The sequence below is a fragment of the Jaculus jaculus genome, chromosome 2 (genome assembly GCF_020740685.1).
Source record: "Jaculus jaculus isolate mJacJac1 chromosome 2, mJacJac1.mat.Y.cur, whole genome shotgun sequence".
Classification (NCBI taxonomy): Eukaryota; Metazoa; Chordata; class Mammalia; order Rodentia; family Dipodidae; genus Jaculus; species Jaculus jaculus.
The window spans coordinates 20,116,066-20,138,158 of NC_059103.1; the positions used below are offsets into that span (position 1 = coordinate 20,116,066).

Sequence of the window (22,093 nt, forward strand, 5' to 3'; positions counted from 1 at the left end):
CATGTCTCTGTGGTGTCTTAAGTCGGTAACCTGCAAATGGGTCCAGTGGTGGGGGCGGAGTCTGAGTGGGTGAATAGGACGTGGGAGGGGCAAGGGGTGGGATAGAGGTGCATGTCTGGGGAAGGAGTGGAGGAGCTAATTTAGGGTGGTGGGTCAGGACTGGCACAGGTGGAAGTGTTGGGGCCTGGGGCATTAGGGACCTGGTCTAGATTTGGGTGGATGAGGGTATCCAGTGGTTAAGGCTGTGGACCCCTGGAGTGGCTGCATTCACATTGCCCTCTCTGAGGCTGACAGGGGGTCCCAGATGAGCAAAAGGCCTACAACGGTGTTCGGATCATACTTCTGGGATGTGGTGCCAGGTTTTTGGGGATCACTCTGGACCAACCGTTTAACCGAGGAAATGGAAGCACAAAGTGAGGCCGTGCCCAGACTCAACAGCACATTGGCTTCTGTCTTCAGCCTGGCAGGGCATCGGTAGACTGCGGGGGTCATGACCTCTATTACAATGGCCACAATCTGACCCATGTCGCCATCAGCCGATGCTGCCCCCCCCCCCCCACTGCAGTCCTTGGCACAGAGACCCGGCCCAGCTCTCGGGGTGTGAAAAGAAAGAGCTCAGCCATGTCTCTGCTGTGTTGCTGAGATTTGGGTTACTGTCAACATGAGATGTACTGAGGAAGCAGCCAACGCGCTGTTGAGTGGCCAGGTTTTCCGGTGTGTCCTCAATAGGGCTGGGTGGGAATCTGGGGAGTTCATGTCCCTGGAAATCAGATCAGATGCCAAAGCCACAGCCTGACCCGCCCTGTGCCCTTCTCAAAGGCTGTGTGGGAGGGTGGCCCACGTGGTCTGCAGAGGAAGAAGAGCTCAGAGTCTGCTGGCTCAGCTGGAACGGGTCCTTTCCTCCTCGACAGAGATGGCTGTCGTCCTCTGCCTTAATGGTGTGACCCAGGGTGGCCTCTGATACCCCCAGTTCCTGCTGTGGGTGCTCCTGGGCACTAGCCAGAGTGACTGGATTCCCCCTGGCTTACATGATCTCCAAGGGACAGCAACCCAGGGTTTACTTCTGGAGTCTTCATGGCAAAAGTTGGCACCCCTGATCAGCAGGAGTCATCCAGTAGGAGCAGAAAGGGGGTCACCTTAAAGGAAGGCTTGGCACAGGAGGCTGGAATCAGGCCGTGTCTCTCTGTCTGCCGGTACCAAGCCCATTGCTGGCTCCTGAGCAAGCCCTGTGTCTATCACTGTATGAGGGGCATCCCACCATGCTCAGCCCAGGCCCACCTGTACTGTGCATGTTCTGGTGCGGCAGGACTGAGTCCCAGGTGCCCTCAGGTAACTTCTGGCTCCACCCCCACCTTGCAAGAAACCCTGGCTTCTAGGTGGGATCTTCTCTCGTGTGTCTGCCAGCCATGGCATTGGAGAATGAGGGCCCAGTAGTGAAAAGTGGGCTCTGCCCTGCTGAGAGCTGGAACCAGGGTTCAGCAAATGCCCTGTCCCTGCACTCCAAACTGGCTGCATAGGCAAGTTTCAGCTAGACTGCCAAACCTGGCTGGGCCCATCTTTGGCAGCTGTTTTCTCAGATGAAACCAGGCCACAATTTTTTTTTGACCCAGTAAGTTTGTGCAGGGATCTGGGAGAAGTTGGGACACCTTGACCTTGGAGGGAAGCTGCTGGCAAAGCTGGGTCACCTGTATCTTTGCTTTCCTAGGGCTTTTGTCCCCCATCATTTTGCCTTGACAAAAAGAGGTAATGAACCGGGCGTGGTGGCACACTCCTTTAATCCCAGCACTCGGGAGGCAGAGGTAGGAGGATCTCTGTGAGTTCGAGGCCACCCTGAGACTACACAGTCAATTCCAGGTCAGCCTGAGCTAGAGTGAGACCCTACCTCAAAAAAAAACAAACAAAAAAACAAAAAAGAAACCAATAAAATAAAAAGTAATAGCAAGAGCCCATTTGTGTTTGTGTGCATGCCAACTACAACATAGTCCTGGCACCCACCCTACCCAAGAAAGAGGGACTCGTGAGGATGAGCTTACAGCAGAGCTGGGAATCGGGCTCATTGCTGGACAGGGCACTCTGCACAACCCGCAGGGATGCTGGTGAGGTCAGAGGGACGGGGCTCACTGGTGCTCCTCCCCCCACAATCACAGGAAGCCTCAGGCGCCCCAAGCTTGGGGTCAGTCCCCAGAGTCTATCAGTGACGCCCACATGAGAGGAGCTCATCCTGAGCTGTGAAGAGGGGCTGGCATTTTTAAACTTTTTATTTTATTGGGTTGCAATAGTAGGATCTTTAAAAGCCTGAAGTACAAAAGCCCCCACGTGGGCCTGTTCCTCACATGGAGTTCTGCTGAAAGCGACCACGTGGTAGGTGGGGCCAGTGCCCTGCTGGTAGTGGACCCTCCCTCTGGGTGGGGAGGACTAGGGCTGCAATGTCTTAGGTGTGGCAGCTGGAGTCCTTGAAATGAAAGAGGGGGCGGCATGTTTTGTAAAGACTTCCCTATCCCCGTGCCCCGGAGTAGAGGAAGGCTCATGTGGCGCTGGGGACATAGCTCAGACGCTAGGGTGCTTGCCTTGCATGCATGAGGCCAAGAGTTCAGTACTGGGAAAATAAGAGAAAGGTTCATGTTTTTGTGAGGAGCCACCCGGACATGTCCCCACCTATCTCCATGAACTGCCTTTTTCTTTACCCCCAAACCAGGCCTTCTGCAAAGAGGACTTTATATATATATAATTTTTTCCATTTGAGCCATGTCTCAGGGAAATGTTCCAACAGAGGGGAGACAGCCTCGGGTGGGGACAGGCAACTGTGTCCCACAGGCTAGCTGGGAGGTCAGGGAAAGGGTTAAAAGGCCACCAGGCACACCTTGAGCTTTGTAGTCTCCTCAGAGGAGTGAAGGATCAGGAGACCCTTGCTACCTGAGGAGCTGGTGTTAGGTATCACAGGTCAGGGCTGAGATACCCTCTTAAATGGGAGTTTCTCAGGCTTTAGAACTAGGGGACTGGGTGTGGTCACGCAGCCTCCACACTGGGCAGTCCCGCTGAGGGTCAGTCATAGGGTGAGCAGCAAGGGACTCCCCTGGGTGAGGAGCAAGGAAGGGCTAGGGTCGGACTAAAGGGCTGTCATTTGCTTTAAGACCCGGCATTGCTGGGCCTCACTAAATTTATTTCTTTTTAGTTAGCCAAGGACAATTTAAAACTAGAGTGGAAAATGAGGAGGACCGGGCTATGGTGTCCTCCAGGCTGTGCGAAGCTTTGGGGTTGTGTGGGGAGCGGGGGGTCATCCTTGACTCTCCCCCCCCACAGGCTTTCCACGGAACATCCCGCTTCAGGTCCCCACCGAGCCGGGAGAGCTGCCCACGCCGCCGCCGCCGCCGCCCGCGCTCTCGGGGCCCTGCGAGCTGTCCTCGGTGGCGCTGGCCGAGCGCGTGCTGTCGTCGCGCAGGGCCTGCGCGGGGCTGGCGGCTCGCTGCTGCTGCTCCTTGAGTTCCGAGTAAGAGCGGGAGAAGGTGTGGAAGATGGAGGTGACCGGGAAGGCCATGAGCAGGATGCCGCTGAGGATGCTGCTCAGCGCCACCACCTGCCCGGGCAGACTGCGCGGTACCATGTCCCCGTAGCCCACGGTGGTCATGGAGATGACCGCCCACCAGTAGCTGGCCGGCACGCTGGAGAAGTCGCGGCGGGCGCCCAGCTCGCGCTCGGCCAAGTGCACGAGCGGCGCGAAGAGGGCCATGGCCACGCACAGGAAGAGCAGCAGCAGCCCGAACTCGCGCGCGCAGCGGCGCACGGTGAGACCCAGCGAGCGCAGCCCCAGCGAGTGGCGCGCCAGGCGCATCACGTACAGCACGCGCAGCGCGCGCAGCAGCCGCAGCGCCAGCCCCGCGCGCTCCAGCAGCTTGCTCCCCGTGGGGCCCGTCGCCAGGCCGGCGAGCAGGGACACGTAGAAGGGCAGGATGGCCAGGATGTCGATGATGGCCAGTGGCGTCCGCAGGAAGGCGCACTTGCTCTCGGCCTGCAGGGAGCGCAGCAGAAACTCGAAGGAGAACCAGGCCACGCACACCGTCTCCAACACGAACAAGTTGCGGCACTTGGCTGAGCACTCGCCCTACGAAGGAGAAGAGGAGGAAGAAGAAGAGCGAGGGACACCTTGGTTGGGGGGGGGCATGGGAACGCAGGGATGTTTGGTGGACACGCACAGAAAGCCCGGGGGGGGGGGATGAGGGGAAATGGGGAGTTGTAGAATAAAAATATCATGGGTTCCCCCCCCCCCCCGCCGAGACAGGGTCTCGTTCTAGTTCACGATGACCTGGAATTTAGTCTCAGGCTAGCCTCGAACTCACAGCGATTCTCCTATCTCGGCCTCCCCGATTGCTAGGATGAAAAGCGTGCGCCATTACGCCCGGCTAAAAATTCCGTTTTTTAAAACTGTTTGTTTGGCCGGGTGTGGTGGCGCACGCCTTTCATCCTAGCACTTGGGAGGCCGAGGTAGGTGGATTGCCTTGAGTTTGAGGCCTCTCTGAGACTACATATTTATGAGAGAGAGAGAAGGGAGAGAGAGAGAGGGAGAGAGAGAGAGAGAGACGCATGGGCCACCATGTGCATCTGGCTTATGTCGGTACTGGAGAATCGAACCTGGGTCCTAGGCTTCGAAGGCAAGCCTTAACCACTAAGCCATCTCTCCAGTCCCCCCCCCCAAATTCCTGTTTAAAAATATTTTTGGGGCCGGAGGGATGGCTTAATGGTTAAGGCGTTTGCCTGGAAGGCCAAAGGACTCAGGTTCCATTCCCCAGGACCCACATTAGCCAGATGCACAAAGGGACGCATGCATCTGGAGTTTGTTTGCAGTAGCTGGAGGCCCTGGTGTGCCCATTTTCTCTCTCTCCCTCTTTCTCTGTCAAATAAATCAATAAATAAAAATATTTTTAGTTGAGAGAGAGGAGAGAGAGAATATGAGCACATCAGGACCTCTTGCTGTTGTAAAGACACATGTGCCACTTTGTGTGTCTGGCTTTACATGGATACTAGGAATCAAACCCCAGTGGACAGGCTTTGCAAGGAAGTGCCTTTAGCCACTGAATCATCTTCCCAGTTCCTCCTCCTCCTCCTTTTTTCTCTCTCTCTCTGTATCTATATCTATCTATACATATAGCCTCCAGATCCTAAATACACACATACACACATATTCTCCAGATCATATATATGTCTCTGTGTGTGTGTGTGTGTGTATGGAGAGAGAGAGACAGAGACAGAGACAGACAGGCAGGAGAGAGAAAGACAGCGAGACAGAGAAAGATTGATTTGGTTGGACATCGTTTCTGACAGGACAGCAGATGATCAGGTTGATCCAGGACACTGAAAAGTCACTTAAAACCTGCAATCACTGACTGCTGAGAATTTCTGACTTGATGGGTGGGGCGCCTACCAGCAAGAAGATTCTGGAATAAGTAATATAATATTCTACTTGAGACAACTGGAAAAAGGAGAGGCAATAACCTACAGTGAGCAGAAGGAAGAGAGTAGAGGAGGAATGGATGGAACAGAGAAGAGACCTAAAAAGCCAAAAGGTAGTTCTTTTTAAACGAGAGGAAGAAAGAAGGAGGGAGGGAGACAGAAAAGAATAGGTACACCAGGGCCTCTTTCCATTGCAAATAAATAAATAAACTCTAGTTACATGTACCACTTTGTGCATCTGCTTTATGTGGGTCCTAGGGAACTGATCCGAGCTCTGCAAGCAAGCTCAGTGTTTAAAGCTCAGATGATGCAGTGGTTAATGGCTCTTGGTTACAATACTGCTGGCCACAATTCCATTCCTTGGTGCCCATGTAAAGCCAGATGCACAAAGTAGCACTTGCATCTAGAGTTTGCAGAAGTTAGAGGCCCTGGCATGCCTGTTCTCTCTCTCTCTCTGTCTCTCTCTCTCTCCACTTGCAAGTAAATATATTTCTTAAAAGTAACACAAGCCGGGCTGGAGAGATGGCTTAGCGGTTAAGTGCTTGCCTGTGAAGCCTAAGGACCCCGGTTCGAGGCTCGGTTCCCCAGGTCCCACGTTAGCCAGATGCACAAGGGGGCGCACTCGTCTGGAGTTCGTTTGCAGAGGCTGGAAGCCCTGGCGCTCCCATTCTCTCTCTCTCCCTCTATCTGTCTTTCTCTCTGTGACTGTCGCTCTCAAATAAGTAAATAAATAAATAATTTAAAAAAAAAAGTAACACAAGCCGAGCATGGTGGTGCACATCTTTAATCCCAGCGCTCAGGAGGAAAGGTAGGAGGATTGCCTGCTGTGAGTTCGAGGCCAGCCTGAGAAGACTACATAGTGAATTGCAGGTCAGCCTGGGCTAGAGTGGAATCTTACCTAAAAAAGAGAGAAAGAAAGAAAAAAAGAAGGAAAGAAAGAAAGAAAGAAAGAAAGAAAGAAAGAAAGAAAGAAAACTACAGACCAAGAACTCTTATGTAAGAAGTTCAAACAATGCCTACAATCCTAGCATTTGAGGCTGAGGCAGGAGGATCACCCTTGTGTCAAGAACAAAAAAGAAAGAAACATGGGAGAGATGGGAGAGAGGAAGAAGCAGGAAAAAAAAAAAAAAAAGAAGGAAAGGAGAGACTGACTTGTAGGAAGTAAGGCTCGAGCTGGAGAAATGGCTTAGTGGTTAAGGTGTTTGCTTGCCTGCCACCCCTAAGGACGTAGGTTCAAATCCCTAGTACTCATGTAAGACAGAGGCACAATGTGGCGCATGCATCTGGAGTTTGTTTGTAGTGGCTAGAGGCCTGGTGTGCCCATTTTCTCTCTCTTAAATAAAGCTCAAACAAGATTCACACCTGTATCTCTCCAGCCCAATTTCATCACTCGGAAGCTGGAGGCAGAAGGATCAGGAATTCAAGACCAAGACTATCCTTGGCAACTTACTGAGTTTGAGGCTAGGCTGGGCTACCTGAGATCTTGCTTCCAAAAACCCAAGAACAACAAAGGGATGGGGGAGGAGGAGGCTTAAACAAAATAGTAGCAAACTGAATGCAGCAGCAGGGAAGAAAGCTTAGAAACCATGTGGAGCAGGGATTCTTCCCCCCACCCCAGGGAAGCAAGGTTGACTTAGCATCTGCATTAGCAACTGATTAATGTAATTCATCCTATTAGCCTCATAAATAAAGATCAGACACCCAGATTTGCTCTTGTTATTTCTAGCCAAGGAATCCTGGAGGTTCAAGCCAAAGCAATTATTAAAAAAAAAAAAAAAAAGGCACCAATAAATAAAAGGTATTTAAGAAACAGCCTGTGTTCACAAGTGCCATGACTATGTAATCAGGTGGGGGAAAAAGCCCAAGGAAGCCACTGAAAAGAAAACAAAACCAATATTAGAGTTAAGAAATAAGTTCAGCAATGTTGAAGGATATGAGACACAATATACAAAAGTCCATTACCATGACTATGAATTCAGAATAAAGTGCCTAAGGAAGCCACTGAAAACAAAACAAACATTAGAGTTAATAAGTTCAGGGGCTGGAGAGATGGCTTAGTGGTTAAGGCGTTTGCCTGCAAAGCCAAAGGAGCCAGGTTTGATTCCCCAGGACCCAAGTGAGCCAGATGCACAAGGGGGTATATGCATCCAGAATTTGTTTATAGTGGCTGGAGGCCCTGGTGCACCCATTCTCTCACTCTCTCTACCTGCCTATTTCTATCTCTCTCTCTCTCTCTCAAATAAATAAAATAATTAAAAAAAATATATATATTTTTTAAAATATATTTTTTAAAATTATTATTTATTTATTTGAGAGCGACAGACACAGAGAGAAAGACAGATAGAGGAAGAGAGAGAGAGAATGGGCGCGCCAGGGCTTCCAGCCTCTGCAAACTCCAGACGCGTGCGCCCCCTTGTGCATCTGGCTAACGTGGGACCTGGGTAACGAGCCTCGAACCGGGGTCCTTAGGCTTCACAGGCAAGCGCTTAACCGCTAAGCCATCTCTCCAGCCCAAATAATTTTTTAAAAAAAGAAATAAGTTCAGCAATGTTGAAGGCCATGAGATGCAATACACAAAAGTCCATCTTTACCTCTATAAACGTGCAACAGTCAGTCTGAAAACGATCATTTAAAAGCCCATCACAACAGCAAAGAAGGCACACGTCTCATGGGCACACGGGAAGCCTCGTGGTCATTCGTCCTGAAGGAAATGCACAGCCACACAGAGTGGAATGGCTACAACCACAAATCCCAACACCAGTGAGTGTTGGTGGGAACATGGAGAAATGAGAACTCTCATACAGTCACTCTAGAGAACATTCTGGCAGCCCCTCAAATGATTAAGGAGCGCTGCCATCTGACCCAACAGTTCCATTTATAGGTAGTTGTTGGAGAAACGAAGCATGTCAGCACAGAACCTCATACACGAGTTTTAAGAGGCAGAATGACCCAACTGTCATTCCGTGGATGAAACGATAAACACAACGGGGTGTGACAGTGTCACACGTGGACCCCAGAAACGAGGTGTGAAAGAAGCCAGTTACAAAGGACCACGTGCTCTGTGTTCCAATTCCTATCTAAGTTCAAAATAAGAAAATGGAAAGGGACAGAAAGGGAATTAGTGGCTGCCAGGGGCTGGTGGCATCATGGTTCTGGGGACACAGGGCCCTCCGTGTTTGTGTACATGCGTATGAATGTGAGCGAGTGTGCCACGGCACGCGTTCATGGAGGTCAGAGGATAACTTAAGGTGTCTGGTTTTTTTTTAATTTAAAATTTTTTTTTATTAACAGCTTCTATGATTATAAAAAATACCCCATGGTGATACCCTCCCTTCCCCCACTTACCCCTTTGAAACTCCACTCTCCATCATACCCCCTCCCCATCTCAATCAGTCTCTCTTTTACTTTTGATGTCTTGATCTTTTCCTCCTCTGATGATGGTCTTATGCAGGTAGTGTCAGGCACTGTGAGGCCATGGATATCCAGGCCACTTTGTGTCTGGAGGGAGCATGTTGTATGGAGTCCTGCCCTTCCTTCGGCTCTTGCATTCTTTCCGCCAAGGTGTCTGATTTTAATCTGAAGGCAGGTACTCATGCTTGCAGGGCAAGGCAAGCTTTTTCCCACTGAGCCATGTCCCCAGAGACAGGGTTTTTTAATTTTAATTTTTATATCTGCTGGAACTCTCTTGAAATTGGCTGAGGTGATGACTACAGAGCTGTATGAATGCACTAAAACTCATGGAATTGGATACTTTCAATGTGTTAACTGTGTGGTATGTGAATTATAGCTCAATAAAAATATTTTGACTAGCCGGGCGTGGTGGCGCACGCCTTTAATCCCAGCCCTCGGGAGGCAGAGGTAGGAGGATCGCCGTGAGTTTGAGACCACCCTGAGACTACATGGTGAATTCCAGATCAGCCTGGGCTACAGCCAGATCTACCTCGAAAAACCAAAATTATTATTTTTTTATTTTTTGCTAAAAATATTTCATCTCTAGGCAAACGCCAGAATGTGTAGCTGGCTGGACAACAGAGGTGGTGGTGGGTACCCCACCATTGGGCTACATGCTTGGGGTGGCATGTGTAGATGGCAGTTATCTTGCTGGGGTTGGCAGCGAGCCACAGACAACCTCTCAAAGGTACCACAGCTAACCTAATGATCCCTACCCTGCCGTGATCTCACCATAGCCCAGAGACCATTGCTGCTCATAACCCCTGACTCTACGTGGTCACACCTGTTCTGCGTCATCAGGTCACCTCTCACAGTGGGGGCAAATCTTGACAATGAGCATCTGGAGACAGAAGGAAGCCTTATGTCCAAGGCCTGGTGGGCACAAGGCAGGTGCCTCTGAACAGAGAATGATAGGGCCTGAAGCCTTCTTTAAGGACATCTCTACTCAGGACAGGTCTGGAGCTTTGGTGGTCACCAAGTTTTGGGGGACAACAACTAATGACCGAAGATAACTTAGAGGGATGCAGGTGGGCGGAACCCCACAGGGCTGAGTGGGCTGTTCTGTGTAGGGCTGTGCAAAGAATACTGGAAGCTGGCTGGAGAAATGGTTCAGCGGTTAGGCGCTTGCCTATGAAGCCTAAGGACCCCGGTTTGAGGCTCGATTCCTCAGGACCCACGTTAGTCAGATGCACATGGGGGCGCATGTGTGTGGAGTTCATTTGCAGTGGCTGGAGGCCCTGGCGTGCCCACTCATTCTCTCTCTCTCTACTTCTTTCTCTGCCTGCCTATCACTCTCAAATAAATAAAAAATAAACAAAAGAAAATTAAGGAATACTGGAAGCTGATGCCCAAACCTCTCTGCTCTACAGTGCCCATCCCAGTGTGGCTCAGAGTGGCCTATACTGAGCCTTTTCCTCTTCCTCTCACTTCTGGGGTTGCTGGTACTTCCACCTTGGCTCCAGGTTAACTACTGTCCTGTTGTGTGACTGGCCATGGGCTCAGGTGCCTATTGATGAGAGAGGCAGTGGCTGCATTCACACCGGAGGGAGTCCCTCCAGCTCAGGCCCTGTGAACAGGCCTCTCCTGGCCAGACTGTTGTTGCTGGTGTCTGCAGCCACAGAGATGTTCATCGCTGCCAGTGTCCTTGCCAAACCCAGATACATGAAGTGAAGAGACTTTAGCCTCGAACTTGTGTGAGGAAATCCTGATGCACATTTCCTTATTTTTAAAAATAAATTTTATTTATTTATGTATTTAGTTATTTGATAAAGTGAGAGAGAGAGAGAGAGAGAGAGAGAGAGAGAGAGAGGGAGAAATGGGCATGCTAGGGCCTCCAGCCACTGCAAACGAACTCTAGATGCATGTGCCACCTTGTGCATCTGGCTTAAGTGGGTCCTGGGGAATTGAACTGAGGTCCTTTGGCTTTGCAGGCAAATGCCTTAACCGCTAAGCCATCTCTCCAACCCACATTTCTTTCTTTCTTTTTTTTTCTTTTGGTTTTTCAAGGTAGGGTTTCACTCTAGCCCAGGCTGACCTGAAATTCACTATGGAGTCTCAGGGTGGCCTCAAACTCATGGTGATCCTCCTACCTCTGCCTCCTGAGTGCTGGGATTAAAGACGTGTGCTACCACACCCAGCACATTTCCTTTTGGCGGGGGAGAGAGAGAGAGAGAGGAGGGATGTACATGACAGGGCTTGTAGCCACTGCAAATGAATTCCAGAGGCATACGTCACTTTGTGCATTTGGGTTTATGTGGGTCCTGGGGAATTAAACCCTGAGTCATTAGGTTTTGCAGGCAAGTGCCTTAACTGCTGAGCCATCTCTCCAGCTACCCACTCATGCATATTTCAATTTGCCAACAATGTCTCAGGGTTCCCTGCCCTTACCCAGGGAACCCACATGGGATCTGAACCAGGCAGTCTGACCTCAAAAATACTATCCTAAAGCCATCCTGGGAATCATGGCTAATCCCACTCTGGTCCCGTGGAGGTGAGGAGGGAACAAACTCAATGTCCCTGGAGGTTTGGGGAATCTTGAGACAGAGGGTATCCCAGGACCCTGCATGTGTCTTCTGAGTCACTATGGGTCATTGTCAGTCAGTGATGGAGGAAGGACCAAGATCTACAGCCACCTCAGCAACCCCTGCTCCTACTGCCCCACCAAAAGTCACAGATAGCCAAGGAGATTTGTCCAAGGGAGCAGTTTCTGGAACTCTCAACCCAGAAGGCAGACCCTGATCCATCATGATCTGATGCATCTGTCCTACTTGGCCAAAATCAGGACAGAAGTAAGTCGTATTCAGCCTTGATTGCCCCCGAGAGCCTCTCTCTGGCCATGTGATTTTATTTGGCTTTTACTGGTACTTTTCCTCAATGTGCTTTTCATGATTTGGCAGGCTGTGGCTCCATGTGTGCGGTTGTGAGCTGTGGAGGCCCGAGGGTCAGAGGTCTGGACAGGGACCTCACCACTGAGGCTTCATGCTGCAAGACACCAGGGAGCTGCCTCATGGGCTCTGAGTTGCTGCTAAGGGATCCTCTAGGCTTTTTTCCATGACCTGATCCTGGGTGGCTGGTCAAGGGCAGGCAAACCCTGTGAGAATATTGACTTTCTGATCTGTCAGGGTAGGGGCTGGGGTCATATGGGATTGTGGGGAGATCGAGCTGTTCCCTGAAAGTTAGGTAAGTAGTTCTGTGGTGAGGAAAATGACTAAAGTTCACGTGGTTTCCATCCCCGCTGGTGGGAAGGGCTCCAATTTTCATCCTCATAACTGCTTCATGTCCCCTGTGGTGTTTGTGTGAAATGGAGCAAGTTAGCTCTTGTCTGCCCGAACAAGCGGGAATATCAATCAGTTTAGGGAATTCCACTCCCTGCACAGCGCCCAGGTGGAGTAACTCACTACTGTAACTTTCCTGTCCCCCCTGGATCTGATGTCCCCAGAAACCGCGGCATTGTTCAGCTCCATGTAGCAAACTTAAAGAAATAATAAAGGAGCTGGGCGTGGTGGCGCACACCTTTAATCCCAGCACTTGGGAGGCAGAGGTAGGAGGATCAACATGAGTTCGAGGCTACCCTGAGACTACATAGTGAATTCCAGGTCATCCTGGGCCAGAGTGAGACCCTACTTCGAAAAACTAATAAATAAATAAATAAAATAAACAAAAATAAGAAATAAGAAAGGAAATCTCAGTTTTCGATTTTTTTCTTTCTCTGTGCCAACGATGGCCACTAGGCTGCAGCCCTGATCTCTGCCCTGTCTGTCTCTGGTGACCTCCTGGCCCCAGCAGAGGCAGGCTTTTCCCCAGGGGAGGCGATGATCAGGAGAGTCTGGAATGGAGCTAGCAGCCTGGGAGGTCTGTGTGGCACTGGGTCCTGGGGCTGAGGGCTACAGAAAGGTTTGTCACTGGAAGAGAATGTATGAATGAAAACAAAGTTGCATGCACTCAGTTGGGCAGGGCAGGATGGGTGAGAACAGAAGTGATCACTGGCAGGCTGGAGAGATGGCTTAGTGGTTAATGTGTTTGCCTGTGAAGCCTAAGGACCTAGGTTTGATGCCCCAGGAGCCACATAAGCCAGATGCATGCAAGGTGGTGCATGCATCTGGAGTTCATTTGCAGCAGCCCAGGAGCACCCATTCTCTCTCTGTGTCTGCCTCTTTCTCTCTCTAATAATTTTTTAAATCCTTTTTTTTAATTTTTATTTATTTATTTGAGAGCAACAGAGAGAGAAAGAGGGGTGGGGAGAGAGAGAGAGAGAGAGAGAGAGAGAGAGAGAGAGAGAGAGAGAGAGAGAGAATAGGTGTGCACCAGGGCCTCCAACCACTGCAAATGAACTCCAGATGCCTGCACCTCCTTTTGCATCTGTCTTTTGTGAGTCCTGGGTCCTTGAACCTGGGTCCTTAGGCTTCACAGGCAATCACTTAGCCGCTAAACCATCTCTCCAGCCCCCAATTTGTTTTTAAATCTTTAGACAAGAAGTGATCATTGGCCTGGACAGGGCAGCACCCAGAGGGGTGAGACCAGCCACTCACTCACTGGATTCTTGGGGTGTATGCTCTCCAGAGGTATAGGCTGGCTGAGAGCCCTGGAGGACAGGCGGCTGGGCCTGCACTAATAGTGAGGTGGGGTGTAGTCTGGCTGTCTAGGTTAGGTGAGGAGCAAGTGTGGCCGCTCAGCCCTGACCTTCACCTTCTTCTGGCTGGGCCACTGTACAGCTGGAGATAGGAGCTTTGCACAACATCAGCCCTGATGTTTTTAAGAACACTGAAGGGTTCATGAGCTTTCTTTATGAACGATTGGTGAGTTTTCTTTAACTCAGAAAGCTCTGAGGAGCCGAAACAATTCGAGACATTGCACCCAGCAGAAAACCATTGAAACAGCTCCTCTGACTCATCGTGGAAGAGCCAACAAACCCGACCTTGTCGTTATTCAGTTACTCGTCCACCCCTACCACACTGCACCCCATTCCTGTCCTTATAAGCCCAGCCCCTTCCCCTGCTGAGTGCTTCAGCCTCCATGGGGGGAGCCCCTTGCTGTGCTTCAATAAACAGTCTCAGGCTGTTGAGATCAAGTCCGGTGTGCTTTTCTCTCTCACTTTCCTTACAAACACGAGCACCCCTACTTTACTTGATCTTCCGAGGCTCCCCCCGGGACCTCCAAGAGACCAGGGGATGCTGCTGCTTGCGCGTTGTTCGCTTCCTTGCTCTGCCCGACTTGGAATCCATGTGAGAGCCAACTATATTTGAATGCTCAGCCCCACGAGCGAACTTCTCCAAGAAAAAAGACACTGTCCCCTTCTCAGCCCACAGTCCCTTTCTAGTCACCAGCTTGCCACATCGCTACATGAAAAATAAATAGTTCTGTACAACCCAGGTAGGCGCTCCAGCTTGCTTCTCATTTTCCTCAGTTTTCTTTCTAGAATAGCAAATAAGCTCCCGGGGTTACTTACTGCTCAGGACCTCGATGTTGGCTGCCTCCCAGGAGAGCAGCTGAGTTAACTAGCAGAAGGCGGGGTGAGAGCAGATACTGGCTGAGGATCCCTTTTATTATTTATTTAAAGAGACATAGAGAGGGCTGGAGAGATGGCTTAGTGGTTAATGTGCATGTCTACAAAGCCTAAGGACCAATGTTTGACTCCCCAGATCCCACATAAACCAACGCACAAGGTGATGCATGTGCAATGTTGTGCATGTGCACAAGATGGCACATTCGTTTGGAGTTCAACTGCAGTGGCTGGAGGCCCTGGCGTGCCAGTTCTCTCTCTCTCTTGCTCTCTCTTATACAAAAAGAAATATGGGCTTGAGAGATGGCTCAGGGTTAAGGGCACTTGCTTGCAAAGCCTGATGGCCTAGGTTTGATTTCCTAGTACCCATATAAATTGTTTGCAATGTCAAGAGGCTCTGGTTTGCCTATTTTCTTTCTGTTTGCAAAATAATTAATTTTTTTAAAAAAAGGAATAGCTCAGTTCCTCTCATATAAGTGTCAGCTGGGTCTTAGGCCAAGATTTTGGAGCCAAGCGTGGAAGACCCAGAATGCTAAGCATGCATTCAGATAAACTTTGCACATATTATTCAAAAGCCTTCCCAGAGCACGCCCACACTGGCCTGGGAATTCCATCTGGAGAGTGGGTTCTCGGAGAGGATCAGAAATGAGCCCATAGACATCTGCACAAGGAGAGTCCCACTTCCCAGTGCGGTTCTGCGAGCTTTGACAGTGAATGCAATGGAGCTATCATCCATGGGGATGATTCACAATGGTCCCACGAATGCTAAGATTCCTTAGGCCTACCTTGTCCTTCCTTGAGGCTGCTGACCCTGCCTGTTTCAGAGTGGCATGTAGATGGCATTCAGCCTGAGGCTTTGGCACCCACGTTTCTGCTCAGGGTGATCTGAGGTTTGCTCATGCTGTTGCGTCAATAGTTTATTCTTTTATGCTACTCACTGATCCTGTTACATGGGGACCGAAGTGTCTCCACTGTCCACTCATGGAGGCATGCTTGTGCTCCACAAATGAAGCTGGCATGTATATTCATGAACAAGTCTCTCTGTGGACAGTTTTCTTTCTTTTGGGTGAACCCCTAGAGTGCACTGCTGGGTCACACGGTGCATGGCTAACTTTGTCAAGAGACCACAACTGCTCCCCAATGGCAGCGCCACTTTACCTCCCCACATGTATGACCTGGAGCCCAGGGGCTTTGTAACCTTCTCAGTATTCACTCCTGCCAGTTTGCTTCCCTTTTCAAATCATGGCCCGGTGGGGGGGGGGTGTCTAGGAAGATGGATTATTGGTTAAAAGTGCTTGCTTGGGGCTGGAGAGATGGCTTAGCAGTTAAGGCGCTTGCCTGCAAAGCCTAAGAATGCATGTTTGAGTCTCCAGGTTCCACATAGCCAGACTCAAATTCACACAAGCATGCAATATCACACATGTGCACAAGAGGGCGCACACATCTGGCATTCATTCACAGCAGCTGAAAGGCCCTGGTGTTCCCATTCTCTCTCTCTCTCCCTCTTTCTCTCTCTTAAAAATAAAAAAAAAAAAAACAATAAAACATTTTTAAAGCCGGGTGTGGTGGCACACGCCTTTAATCCCAGTACTCGGGATAAAGAGGTAGGAGGACTGCCATGAGTTCGAGGCCACCCTAAGACTCCATAGTGAATTCCAGGTCAGCCTGGGCTAGAGTGAGACCCTACCTCGAAAAACCAAAAAAAAAAAAATTTTTTTTTTTTGTAAAAAAGTGCTTGCTTTCAAAGCTTGCTGGTCAGGGTCCTATCCCTAAGCCACCCATGTAAGCCAGATGCAAAAAGTGGCACAAATATCTGGTAGTTGTTTGCAGTGACATGTGCAGACACACACACACACACACACACACACACACACACACACACACTAAATTATTTTTAGTTATTTATTTGCAAGCAGAGAGAGAGAGAGGGAGAGAGAAAGGTTGAGACAATGGGTGCGCCAGGGCCTCTAGCCACTGCAAACAAACTCCAGATGCATGTGCCACCATGTGCGTCTGGCTTATGTGGGACCTGGAGAATCAACTTGGGTCCTTAGGCTTCATAGGCAAGCGCCTTAATTGCTAAGCCATCTATCCAGCCTGTGTGTGCCACTTTTTGTACCAGGCTTTACATGGGTACTGGGGAATTGAACCTGGGTAGTTAGGCTCTGCAGGCAAGCATCTTAACCACTGAGACATCTCTCTAGCCCAAGAAATAAAAATAGTTTAAAAAGTCATAGCCCATTGTATGCATGTGTATGTGTGTGTATATGTGTCTCCTTCCCTCCTCTTCTCTTTTTATTTTTCTAGGTAGGATCTGACTGTAGCCCAGGCTGACCTGTAATTGACTATGTAGTCTCAGGCTGGCCTTGAACTCACAGTGATCCTTCGGCCTCTACCTCCTGAGTGCTGGGATTAAAGGCACATGACACCACACCTGGCTAACCTGCCTCTTTTTTTAATAGCATTTTTATTGATAATTTTTATGTATTGTATATAGGATATTTTGAGCATAATCTCCTTTTGTTACCTTATTTTGTCCCCCTTCCCTATCCATCTTTCACATGAGCCTCTTCTTCCTAAGGGCTGGAAATAAAGGCATGTGCCACCACACCTGGCCCTCCTTTTCTTTCAAATATTTAATTTTATTTTAATTTCTAATTTTTTTGTTTTTGTTTTTCTTTCTTTCTTTTTCTTTCTTTCTTTCTTTCTTTCTTTCTTTCTTTCTTTCTTTCTTTCTTTCTTTCTTTCTTTCTTTCTTTCTTTCTTTCCTTATTTGAGAGCGACAGACACAGAGAGAAGGACAGATAGAGGGAGAGAGAGAGAATGGGCATGCCAGGGCTTCCAGCCACTGCAAACGAACTCCAGACGCGTGCGCCCCCTTGTGCATCTGGCTAACGTGGGACCTGGGGAACCGAGCCTCGAACCGGGGTCCTTAGGCTTCACAGGCAAGCGCTTAACCGCTAAGCCATCTCTCCAGCCCATGTTTTTTTTGTTTTTCAAGGTAGGGTCTCATTCTAGCCCAGGCTGACATGGAATTCACTATGTAGTCTAGGGTGGCTTTGAATTCACGGTGATCCTCCTATCTCTGCCTCCTGAGTACTGGGATTAAAGGCGTGTGCCACCACACCTGGCTCAAATATTTTATTTTTATGTATTTATTTTTTGAGAGAGAAAGACAGAGGGAGAGAGAGAGAGAGGGAGGGAGAGAATGGGCATGTGGGTCTAGGTATGCCAGGGCCTTCAGCTGCTGTAAACGAACTCCAGACACATGTGCCACCTTGTGTATCTGGCTTATGTGGGTCCTGGGGAATTGAATCTGGGTCATTTGGCTTTGCAGGCAAGCACCTTAACTGCTAAGCCATTTGTCCATCTTTCTTCTTTCTTTCCTTTCTTCCTCCCTTCTTTCCTTCTTCCCTCCCTCCCTTCTTCCTCTCTTTCTCTTCCTCCCCTTCTTTCTCTCTCTTCTTCCTTCCTTCCTTTCTTTTTCTTTTTTTTATTTTTGAGGCAAGCCCACCAGACTTTTGTTTTTAATGCAAGAGTGAGAAACTGAGAGAGAGGGAGAGAACTGGTGCGCCAGGGCTTCCAGCCACTTCAGTTGAACTGCAGATGCATGCACTCCCTTGTGCGCATGTGCGACTTTGCATGCTTGTGCCACTGTGTGTCTGGCTTATGTGGGACCCGGAAAGTGGAACATGAGTCCTTAGGCTTTGCAGGCAAGCACCTTAACCACTAAGCCATCCCTCTAGCCCTTTTCTTTCTTTCTTTAAAAAATATCCTATTTTTCTTTTTAAAATATATTTTAATGGACAGGTGTGGTGGCTCATGCCTTTAATCCCAGCACTTGGGAGGCAGAGGTAGGAGGAATGTCGTGAGTTTGAGGCCACCCTGAGAATGCAGAGTGAATTCCAGGTCAGCCTGAGCTAGAGTGAGACCCTACCTCGAAAACCCAACCAAACAAACAAAAAAGGCATGGATGCATGACTTTAGGTCAAGGTATTTGCTTATATTTACTTATAGCAGATACTTTGGGTTAGGAGAAGGAAAGAGTGAATAATTAGATGTCACTTTTACAAAAGCTCTTTTGAATTCTGCTTTTGGGACCATTTGATCTAGAACGCCCTAAAAATTTTCAAATAATTTCACAATACACTGACATAAGCAAAACAAGAAAGAAAGGGGGAAAACCCCAATAATAATTGCTCAAGGATTTTGGCACCTATCCCGGAAGCACATTTGGCTAATACTGGTAACCATCACCTTGTTGACAGTATGTTTGTTCTGTTTGTTTGCATCCTCATGTACCCAAATGTGTGGAAGATATCCAGGTTTATTTTCAGATGTCTAACATGGCAAGGGTGTATGTTGTTATGGTTTGAACCTGCATCTCAGCTGTTTGGGGGCTGGCAGTGGACACTCTTGGAGACATCTACCTGCACATCTGGTTTGCAAACACAGTGAATAGCATCTGGCCGATCAGGGCTGCTGTGGCGGCATCATTCCAGTGTTTACTTCTGGACCTGTGAGTTACTTTAGCACAGTAATCGTTAGTAGTTTCTAAAGCCATACTCCAACTTGTACACTTGATTGTAAGATAGATTTGAATTGTGCACCATGTTGATTTCTGTATATAAATGTGGAAATTCTGTATATTTGGTCTCATCACTGCATGTATTTGATATGTAAATGATAGATAATGGATATGAAAAAATATTTTATTTATTTGCAAGCAACAATGTGTGTGCATGGATGTGCCAGGGTCCCTTGCCACTGGAAATGAATGCCTGACTTTACATGGGAGCTGGAGAATTGAACCTAAGCCAGCAGGCTTTTCAAGCAAGCACAGCCATCCTGCCAGGATCCTCCCTCTTTTTCCCTCTTTCTGAAGTGTGCAGGGTCATTTAGTGTGCATGTCTCTAGTAACTGCCAGAGGTGCGCATCTCCTCAGGCACTTGTCATCGGCATGTCCTCTCTGATGAAGTGTCTGCTCCAATCTTTTGTCCCTTTTTAAATTAGGTTTTCTTACAGCTCATTATATAGTCTAATTGCATGTTCTTTGTCAGATTTGTGATTTGAAAATATTTTCTCCCAGGCTGAGCCGTGTCTTTTCATTCCCTCAGCAGTCTTTCATCATGTTTAATCTTAATGAAGTGAAATTGGCCATTTTTTTTTCTATGGACTTCTGATATCACACTTGGAGGCTCTAATCTAATCAAAGGTTGTCTCATTGGCTTTCCTGCCAAAGTTTTACTTTTTTTTTAAATTTGGTTTTTTGAGGTAGGGTCTCACGCTGGCCCAGGCTAACCCGAATTTCACTATGTAGTCTCAGGGTGGCCTTGAACTCACACTGATCCTTCTACCTCGGCCTCCAGAGTGCTGGTATTAAAGGCATGCACCACCATTCCCAGTTTAAAGTTTTATATTGTATTTTAGGTCCATGGTCCATTTTGAGTTGACCTGTATATTTGTATACCTTATATTTGTACAAAATATAAGGTATAAGCTGTGGGTTTTAGTTTTGGAGGCAGGGTCTCACTCTATAGCCCAGGTTGGTCTAGAACTCACTGTGAGACTCAGGCTATCCTCACACTCACAGTCCACCTGCCTCTCTTCTTCCTAAGTGCTAAGATTGCAGGTGTGCACTACCATGTGCAGATGGGCTGAGTTTTAAAGTCCAGATGCTTTAGCACAGTGTTAAAAAGGCTGTTCTCAGGCTGGAGAGAGATGGCTGAGTGGTTGACATGCTTGCCTGCAAATCCTATGGAGCCAGGTTCCATCCCCCAGCACCCACGTAAGCCAGATGCTCAAGGTGGTGCGTGCATCTGGAGTCTGTTTGCAGTTGCTAGAGGCCCTGGCATGCTCATTCTCTCTGTCAAATAAATATATACTTTTTTATTTTTTGAGAGAGAGAAAGAATTGGAGTACCAGGGCCTCTAGTCACTGCAATCAAACTCCAGATACATGCACCACCTTGTGCACATGTGTGTCCTTGTGCTCAGGTGGGACCTGGGGAGTCAAACATGGGTCCTTGGGCTTTGCAGGGAAACACTTTAACAGTTAAGCAATCGCTCCAGCCCTTAAAAATATGTTTTAAAAGGCTGTTCTGCAGGCCTTATGTGTGCAAGTCTGCCCTGCCTGTTTACTACCCGCCTGTCCTCTCACAGAGATTCAGTTTGACTGCAGCCTTGCAGTAAATCTTGAAGTCAGGAGGTATGAATACTTCAGCTAGTTCTTCAACATGGTTCCTTTCCTGTTCCATAAATATTTTAGAGTCAGCTTGTTGATACTTGCAAAAACAGGATTTGTAATGAGATTTCACTAACCCTAGAGATCAGCTATGGAAGATGGATGGGCCTGTCTCCCAACTCACAGGCACGGTGCATCTCTGATCCATTTTGGTCTTGGATATCTCTCCTTGGAAAATGGAATGTAAAGGAACACAATAGACCTGGTTAAACCTCCCCCTGTGCAGCCCTTGCCTTTAGGCACACATAATGGAGGCCACCACCCAAGTTGATCTTCCTGACAGATAAAGGAGAAGTTTCAGGCATCACAGGCCTTATTGCAAAATGCAGGTGTTTTCTGTTATCTAAGAAATGGGATGACCCCTCTGTGCAATGTACCTTCCTGTACCTCTCTGTTCCTAAACACCTTTATGATTACATAGCATAGAATGTTTCTTGCCCCAGTTCTGCCTAACTTTGTATTTTAACTTCCATCCTGTTTTTACACAGGATGTGGTTTTCTCCAATAAAAGCTGACCCTGCCAGCCAGTTCAGGGCTGCATCCTGAGATCCCAACCTCTGGGATGCAGACCTGGCACGCCAGCTTTCTTCTTTTTCTTTCTTTATTACCTAATAAAACTTTGCCTCACATCCTATGAGTTGATGGTCTTACTTGTGTGACAATGGACCCCATAACACTCTCCAGTGTTTTGGCTTTGTACTTTCTTGCATGTGTGTGTGTGTGTGTGTGTGTGTGTGCCCTTGCCCACAGCCACATCCCCATCTTTCTTTCAAAAAGTATGCTGAAGATGTGCACCTGTCATCATAGCTGTTTATATCTGCAATGTCCTTATGGAATTGTACCCTTTTTGCCATTAGGATCTTTTTGATTGGTTTTAAGAAAGGAAGAGAGATGTAGTTAGTTTGTCACCTACCTCAAAGCCCAACCAGCTGGGCATGGTGGCGCACGCCTTTAATCTCAGCACTCGGGAGGCAGAGGGAGGAGGATCACTGTGAGTTCAAGGCCACCCTGAGACTACATAGTGAATTCCAGGTCAGCCTGGGTTAGAGTGAGACCCTATTCCAAAAAACAAAACACAACAAACAAAAACAAGCCCAATTTATTATTAGCAAACAGACAAAACAAAAGTTAGAGGTTAGATGTTCAGAATAAAGGTGGTTTGGGGGCTGGGAAGAGAGTTCCCAGTGATTTGAGGTGCTTGCTTGCCAAGCCTGCCAGCCCTGGTTCAATTCCCCAACCACCCATATAAAGCTAGAGGCACAAAGTGGTGCCTCAGTAAGAGACCCTGATGTGCCCATACAGGTACACACACACTTGTGTGCACAAACAAAAAATAAATTAAGGGCTGGTGAGATGGCTTAGGGTGTAAGGCGCTTGCCTGTGGAGCCTAAGGACTCATGTTCAACTCTTCAGATCCCATGTAAGCCAGACGCACAAGGTGACGCAAGTGTGCCA

General features: G+C 48.5%; 1 protein-coding gene across 1 annotated transcript in view; it reads right to left on the reverse strand.

Moving 5' to 3' along the window:
* Positions 1-3,322: 3,322 nt before the first annotated feature.
* Positions 3,323-22,093, reverse strand: part of Kcng2 (potassium voltage-gated channel modifier subfamily G member 2) — a 45,475-nt gene continuing 26,704 nt past the window's right edge. The window contains exon 3 of the mRNA XM_045143491.1: positions 3,323-4,099. Within this exon, the coding sequence (XP_044999426.1) occupies positions 3,323-4,099 (777 nt within the window). The remainder of the gene's footprint in view (positions 4,100-22,093) is intronic.